Below are 8,259 nucleotides of genomic sequence, written 5' to 3' on the forward strand. Positions count from 1 at the left end.
AGCAAAGCTGCTTTTTTCCCTTTTCTTTCTGTTTGGTTGTATTTCATGATAACCATCATTACATCATTATTGCAGTAGCCCATGCTATATGAGACATATCCAAAGAAGGATCAGATGTCCAGTGCTTTAGGGTACCCTCCACATGCCTATATGTCCATTAAAGCTTGAGATAGATGGAATAAAAGTAGATGTATGGGCTGGAAAATGTCAGACCTCTTTCTTGCCATTGAAGCGGTCAGCAAGTCTATATCTGCTGCAGCTTTGTAGATTTGATGGTCAGCTTGAGTTTTCTTGAAAGTGGGCTGATAAGTACCCCACTGGGGACTGTCTTCCATTTCTTCTGAGAAAAGTGTCTATTTTCTGTGAGAATTTATGTCTAAAATAAAGGAGGCGTCTCCATGTGTTCATCATATTGTGTTTTTTTGTTTAGATGAAGAGTGCAGTACTTGTCTTGCTCAACTTGTAATCCCTTTACTTCTAAAACCATAAGAAGTAGATGCACAACTCTTTTATTACATCTAGAGAACCAAAAGTTAAAGAATCTTACCTGTAGAGTTATGGACAAGGGTTCTGGCACCTTAGACTTTGCCACACAAGTCATCAAGAAAAGAAATGTATCCAGAGAGGCTTCAGTTTTTTCTCTGGATTCCTCCTTGCCTCAACCTTTGATAGTTGATTACAGTGTGGGCCTCACAGAGGCTTTAAAATGTTCTTAGGCTTCTCACATCCTCTCTGGCATTGCTGCCTCTCCCCCAAAGCTACTAAGAGCAGAGAGGTATATACATCCAAAGGCCGTTGCATCATCTGTCTTGGTGTTGTGAAATGCCAGTGGGCACCAACACAGGTGGGGAGTTGAAACCAGTAACATAGCTGTTACAGAGGGATGTGTATGCAGCAAGGGCTGTGTCACTGAATCCCTGAATGGTCTTTACACCTGTGCCGATAGTGTTGCTGCTGACACAGAGAGCACAAAACTGAGCTTCACCATTTTTGATATAGTTTCATCATAGCCCTGATACTGATCATCCAGAAAGTATTGATGCTGCTTTCAGTGCTGTCATTCCCAAAGGCCTGACTGTTGAAAACCTTGACCTCATGATCAACTTTGAAGTAATTAGCACTGGATCACTTTGATCTGAGTTCTCAACCCCAGCAACAAAGGTTTAAATGCCAAATCCCCCAGCATAGATGCAATACTGATAGGTTAATAGTAATCCTAGTCAAGAACAGAGCCAGCAGAGTATTAGGTAGAATCTTTGTGACTGTTGCTGGCACTGAGGCTGAAAAGGAGGCCAAATTGGAATGAGAGAGTGGCACACTGTCTCTGTCTGGTTCAAAACAAGAAGGGGATAGGATGCTACACAAATCCCAATGTGCTTTCAGTCTGGCATTTAACAGCTTCATATAGTCAATGTCCAAAGAAACAGAACAATGGGAAAAAAGAATGAACACTCCAGACAGAAGGAAACCTAGAGAGGGATCACATTCAGAAAGAGAAGGTATGGTCTCTCTCTCTCTCTCTCTCTCTCTCATAAACAACTCCAGTCCAGAGTGTCTGGTGGTCTGGTCTTCAACAATTTGCATGGTCAGTTTGAAAAACCCTTTTCCTCCCAAAGGAATCTATGTCCTCTCTGCAAGGAACATTAGCAGCAGGAAGAGGTGGAAACTTTCAAGCGGAATACCCATCATGCATTTTGAATTGTTTGCAATTTTGTCTTAGAATTCCCAGAAGGGGACACTCTGCCCTAGAAAGTAGAAGACTCCCTATGGCCCTATCTAAGTATCAAACCCTTGAGAAATAGTTTGTGTAGGCTATCAAAATACTTTTATCAAACTTCTGCCATATGGTGACATATGTCACACTTAAGTTCCAGATGAGTGGCACCTACACAACTTATGCACTTGACATGTCTATCTTGCGGCAGAAGATTGGAACCACAGGACTCACAATTTTATAACATGCCTTCCCTATATTTATCCAACAGCAAATGCAACCACAAGAATACAGCAATGTTGTAAAAGCCATAAAATTACCAATACAGACAAAAGTAGCCAAAATACAAGTCAGAAACCTAGATGACTAGACAAGTTATCCAGGAAACTGAGCATGTGGACAAGTGACAACATACAACAAGAATTCTAAATCGCAATAAATAACTTTGTAAGAAAAAACTTAGAAATGTCTCACTTTAGATAGTCCACTAAGCAATGTTGAAGGGCATAAGTTACCCCAAAAGGGAAAAACAAACTGCAACAAGATAACAGAAAAGCAAGAAAAGCTTGAAGTCCACTCAGATCTGTGATATTAACAAATAGTAGCAAACTAATATGGAGAGAAAAGCAAAAGTACAATGTTTTATAGGTAAAGAGGTGGAGCTGAAGCATAGAAATGTTTAGATTACTGTTGCTGTTACTGTATGCAACTGTTACAAGACCTTTAGGGACTATTTTAATTTTGTCCTGAAATCTCAGGACATCAGCCATTTTAGCAACTGTTACAAGATCTTTAGGGAATATTTTTATTTTGTCCTGAAATTTCAGGACATCAGCCATTTTTCATGTTTCATGGTTTCCCCCAACTATGGACAGGTGATAATCTTATAGTTGGAATGACATATCAAAATGAATTTCTTAGTATCTCAAACACATAATACAGAGCATTATAATCAGGCCACCAAAACTAAACTGCTTATTAAGTGTCAAAACATGGATACCAAGAAATTCACCTCAAGAGCAAAGCATGGGAGGTAAGTCTTGGCATCCATGTCAGAAACACATAATGTCAGGTTATGATCGCCGAACCGATCATAATTCTTTGTAGTGGATGGAACTTTATCTGCTCCATGTACTACTAGCTACATGGTTAAAAAATCACTAAGTGTTTTCTTGGCTTTGAAAGCCATTAAACACATAGCAAGCGCTGTCAAGAGAGGTAGTGTAATGCAGTCCATTATGTTTAAACTCTCCTTTCATACCTCTCAAATGTCTAGATTTTCACAGGATGTTCAAATTATTGCTTCATATCTTTGGTCTATTCCTCATAAAAATCTGTGTTTTTCAGACAAACCAATGAGGATTCAAGTCACTAAATAATGGCACACATTTAAATTCAGAGTCTGTATCCTTCAGGAAATGGATGTTAACACATCCTGTTATTCTAACAACTGAGTTTGTTTAAGAAGTTGGGGATATGTTACCAGTATGGACTGCAGGCAGAAACAAATCTTTTGTTCTGCCGCTGTCATTTGCTTGGCGGTTCTGGAAGATTTTACTGCCTGGAGCTAGACCCAGCCTGAACAACATAAGCAGGTGGTGGTAAACACTTGTTAAGGTCAGGTAATATGCCACTCTGGTGGTTTACTAGTTTGTCTTTTTCTGAATATCAGAGCAAAATCAGCACACTTCATGCACTACAAGCTGGTTGTGAGCAGCATCTCACGCATAATCATCCACATTAGTGAATAATGATGGAGTGGTGCCAGTTTTGTATAGATCCACTGCAGAAAGCAAGAATGGTGTTAAGCACTGTATCATATTTTGCAGTAAATCATCAAGATGCTGTATCTGTAGCAGGCAATCTACTTAAAATTAGTCTTCAGATATCAGCACAAAATAAAAATCACTCCAGCATCAAATGTCACAAGGGAGCACAACTAAAATCTGAAACTTTCACAAGACAGACATAATGGTCCAACAGCAGTAGATGCTGAATGAAAAATAAAGAATGAGGAAAAAAAGTAAACTCTGCACATATAAAGTACGCAGAACAGATAGACCAGGCATCTGTTAACTGCCAGCAGGTATTTTTGTGACCAATTCTTTATCTAACTTCTATTAAAGTAAAAAAAGTGAAAAAAAAACTGAAAATTCCAGAGAGGGATAGAGACCTTGTTGCCGTATACACATAATTTGTATTCCATATTTAGAAAATCTGTGTAAATTTCTCCTTTGCCTTTACTTTACATTCCCAGAACATTTTGAAAGCATTTTTATGCTACTCATCTAAGTGTATTTTATTCTTAATTCAGAGACCGAGACTAAACCTCTAAGGCAGGTGGATACTCAGTCCAAATTTCCAGTGAATGCTCTAAAATAGACACCTGCAAGGAACATGAGAATGAAAGTTTCCTTCTAATGTGTTAGTTTTATGTCAAACGTGTAATGGTGGAATCTAATGTTGCTACTAAATAATGTGGATAATTTACTCAAGGAGTTTGTAGATACAGGCATCATAGAAACTACTATACGAACAACATTTAGCCTGCCAGCATATTTTGTAAGATGAATTGAATAAAAAAATGTTCTGAACTGTGCTGTAATAATTCTTGGATCAGGCTACACACCCAGTTAAACAAACAAAAAAATAAAATATAGTGGTAATTGAGGTTAATTAATAGCATAAAGTTGACGGACATGATTTTAGGCCTTATTAATTCTGAATGGAAAATTAGCTAAAAACAATATAATCAAAATCAGACAACTGAAAAGCCAAAGATTCCAAAAATGTTTCTTTGAAACACAAACTCCATGGAAATATACAACACACCAAAACACATCTTTGTGCCTAGTTTTTTTTTTTTTTGAGTGAAGCAACCCCCAAGCCACATTTAAGGGGCACAGTATCCTTACAGACTACCATAACAATATCCCAAAATTTAAGTCTTAGCCTTGTGATAACCACATCCTTCAAACAAATGTAATGCTTAAGTTAGTGCCTTGCACAGTTACTGAAGCAATCCCTTTTATTCAAATGTTATTCCATACAGATTAATGCTTGCAGAAATCAAATTTAACGAAAACAACTCAATCAAATTGCTCTGCCCAAATTTATCAGGTAACTTACTACAAAATTAACCATAGCAGTCTAAGCCATAGATGTTGCTCTAAACACATGGGAATGTACAGATTTAATATGACAAATTAAGGTTGGTTAACATGCTTTTACGTTATTGTTGAAACTGATATCAGCTGTGCGTTCTATCTGCTGAAATGTACTGATTTCATGTGTCTGTTTCAGGATGTTCCAGCCTTTCCAATTACTACTACTTTTTGGGAAAGAAATCTGCCATCTGTGCCTGGACTTTTGAAACTGACTTTTGTTTCTACATTATTTTCTGTAACGGCTGCTGGGTTGTTTGCTTATAAAAAGGGACTGTTACCATGGAAATGAAGACCAGGGTTATCGTAAGAAGAAAATCTTCTAAAATAAACATAGTTTGTCGTTTCCAGGCTTGTTGCTTCCCATATGTCAAGCTTTCGTACAAGCTGATTAATACATCTGGAGACAATAAACAGCACCAAATTAACACAATTTTATAATTCCTTTGTTCGGGTATCCAGTTTCCATATACCAAAAGTGAAATTAATTTTAATTAAATCTTTTGTTTAATTACATCATTTTAACAAATGATTTGAACTGTGTTATCTTTTTGTGCTATTGACCTCATTTACATGATTGGTTTTAAGGCTAACGTAGAAGTTAATTTTGTAGTCTCGCCCTGCTGAATGTTACCAAATGCATGAGTCACATTTGTAGTTCTATCATCGTCTGTATTTTTATAATGAATTCTTATGTTAATGCAGGCTAATAATACACTAGAGGTATGTACAGTGTAATCTGATTACAGCTCCATGAAGCTCTTAGATATGACATTCATACAAGTAGCTTCCTTTAATACAAGACTCCTTCACTGTGCCATGTGTTATATCTAGAGGTGCGTGACTTCCAGCAAGTACTTTATTCTGATTTTTCCATATGCAGTTTTACATGTAATTATTCTGATTTTGCACATATGTTCACACATACATGACACATGTAAACAGGACTAGGTCAAAATACCTTACAGTTCTATGTGTATAACAAACTGTAACTGGAAATGAAATTCCTGAGTTAGGTGAATTAACATTTTACTGTACTTAAATTACCCTTGTTGCATGTGGCTCACCAACGTCCATTGTTAGGTCACTGCAGCAAGGAACAATGACACTGTGACACTGCTTAGGACTGTTATTGCATTCAATGAACAAAACCAATCTCAACATATTTTTTTCTAGTAGCTAAAGAAAATATACATTTACGGTAACAAGTAATCTTGAGTAGAGCAGTGGTTCTCCTGTTAACATTCCTGCCTCACGCAGCTTGATTCCACAGTTTAGGTCACAGATAGGGGTGTCTTATCTTCTCTTTGTGCTTATCTTGATTTAATAAGTAATCTAGTTTCCTCCCACATCCTTAAGACTTGCCATAAATGAACTGTCACTGTTAGTAGTGCAACAGGTAGCACCTTTGCTTTTAGTGCAGGAGGCTGTGGGTTTGATGCCTGTACTAGACAGATCGACTTTTGAAACTGCAGTGCAGCATAAGAGGGGTGCTACCCTCCTGAATGTGTTATCCTTTGAATGAGATGTTAAACTAAGGCCCCATCTGCCTGAGTTTATGGAAAACAATAAGGGAAGTTCCCTAGTGCCCTAATTAAATGTTCCCTAGTAATACAAATGCCACCTCGGATCTCCCCTGAAAAGAGGCCACTATCCTACTGGGACTAACCCAATAGGATAAATAAAAAAGTAGATAAAAACTGGTAAGCTTGCAAATTGTCCATAGGCATACATAGCATGAGTGAGTGCGCATTTGTATGTTTTTGAGCTGTGATAAGTCAATGCCATTTCTAGTATTGGTTTCTCTGAACTGCCGTAACTGAGTGATACTAAATGCTCTGGCTGCCCATGTCTCTGAACTGAAAAACACATGTAATAGTAGAATGAATGAAGTTACACTCATTATTATTGGAGCATTATTTCATTGCACATCTGTTTTGATTTGTTTTTCATTTCAGCCTGTCTAATATGTGCCTGAGCATTTTAAGCACATTATGGTACAAGCAGTCTACAAAACTTACTTAGGAGATGTCTGTGTTGTACTGAGCAAAAATGGTAGAACAACAGAGCTGTAGTTAAGTCATCTGGCACACTGTACAATCCTCTGGACTGGTGCTGCCTTATCCCAAAGTGGAGGACAAAAATAAATAGTAAATGGCCATTAATTCATTATTAACATTAATTTATATAGCCACATTGTAACCTGGTGGCTTATTAAATGAATTCTGGTAATGCACTCATGCTCAACTGACAATTGCTGATCACACACCCTCAAAGCTTGCACCCAGGGCAGGTCCCCACTTTGCCCCTACCCTAGTTACAGTTCAACAGAAAAGTTTAAGCATCAAAAGGTTTTCAGTAAGTTTTGAGACCCTACTTTCTGAAAGCAAAAAGATGTTTTGCATTTATGATATCAGTAGCAAACAGTTCTCGTGTTTTTCATGTAGAGCTTCAGAAGAAAGCCAGTTTTTGGATAATATAGAAAAACAAATGTACTAGCCACATCTTTCTTACTAAATGCTGAATGAACATGAAAAATGTCCATAAATTGGAAAATATTTTTTTTCATTTGAAGAACATCATTTTAAAAGTTCTATTAAACACATGCATAAACATACACATGCACAAAATGTGTATGTATGTGATGGTAATTTTGTGTGTGTGTGTGTGTGTGTGTGTGTGTGTGTGTGAGAGAGAGAGAGACTATACATTTGTATGTATGTATATCATTAAGCACATTTATAGTACACCAACACCTGAAATCCCAAGAAATAAATCATCAAAACTGCAAGGTCACAACAAACCCATCAAAAACAGAAAGAAAAAAAAATCAGAAAATCTGTGTTTTTTTCCAGGGCAATCCCTCCAGTACCCTTCACATTTGGGTGAACTCACCAGACACCCATTAGTTTCTGTATACCAACTCTGATACTGCACAACAGTGGGGAAAAGGACAAATTCCCTTCCCTTACCATCTGCCAGTCTCAGACACAACACAAACTACACAACAGTAGCAGTGTAAAGGAATGGAACAGATCGATTCATTTACACACCGATGGACTACACATTTTTTTCCAGCTGTGCCTTTTGATCGAGTAGACTTTAATAAAATGATGCAAAATGAAATTCTGACTAGTGTCATTGAATAAAGCAATGTCCCTATATAAAAGCCATGTCTGGGGGTGGTCAGGCACATGCCTTGCAATCCATGGGTGTGCAGTAGTAACACTATCTACAGGTTCATAGGATGATACTAGGCTATTGGCCTGGAGGCCCTTATAAGCCTAGCCAAGAATTTTGCCCATGTTCCCACAAAGTCAGCACCTGTTTCCCCTGTCCAGCAGGGACACAGGTGGGATCTCAGGAGTGTATTTTCTGTTT

General features: G+C 37.7%; 1 protein-coding gene across 1 annotated transcript in view; it reads left to right on the forward strand.

Annotated features, from left to right (window-relative positions):
- The window catches only part of MAOB (monoamine oxidase B), a gene marked incomplete at its 5' end in the record, with an annotated part of 474,299 nt that extends 468,889 nt beyond the window's left edge, over nt 1-5,410 (forward strand). The window contains one exon of the mRNA XM_044072378.1: nt 5,018-5,410. Coding sequence (XP_043928313.1) covers nt 5,018-5,170 — 153 coding nt within the window. The remainder of the gene's footprint in view (nt 1-5,017) is intronic.
- Nucleotides 5,411-8,259: the final 2,849 nt, after the last annotated feature.

The sequence above is a fragment of the Protopterus annectens genome, chromosome 5.part0 (assembly GCF_019279795.1).
Source record: "Protopterus annectens isolate FY-2018-M chromosome 5.part0, PAN1.0, whole genome shotgun sequence".
In the NCBI taxonomy this organism is placed as follows: Eukaryota; Metazoa; Chordata; order Ceratodontiformes; family Protopteridae; genus Protopterus; species Protopterus annectens.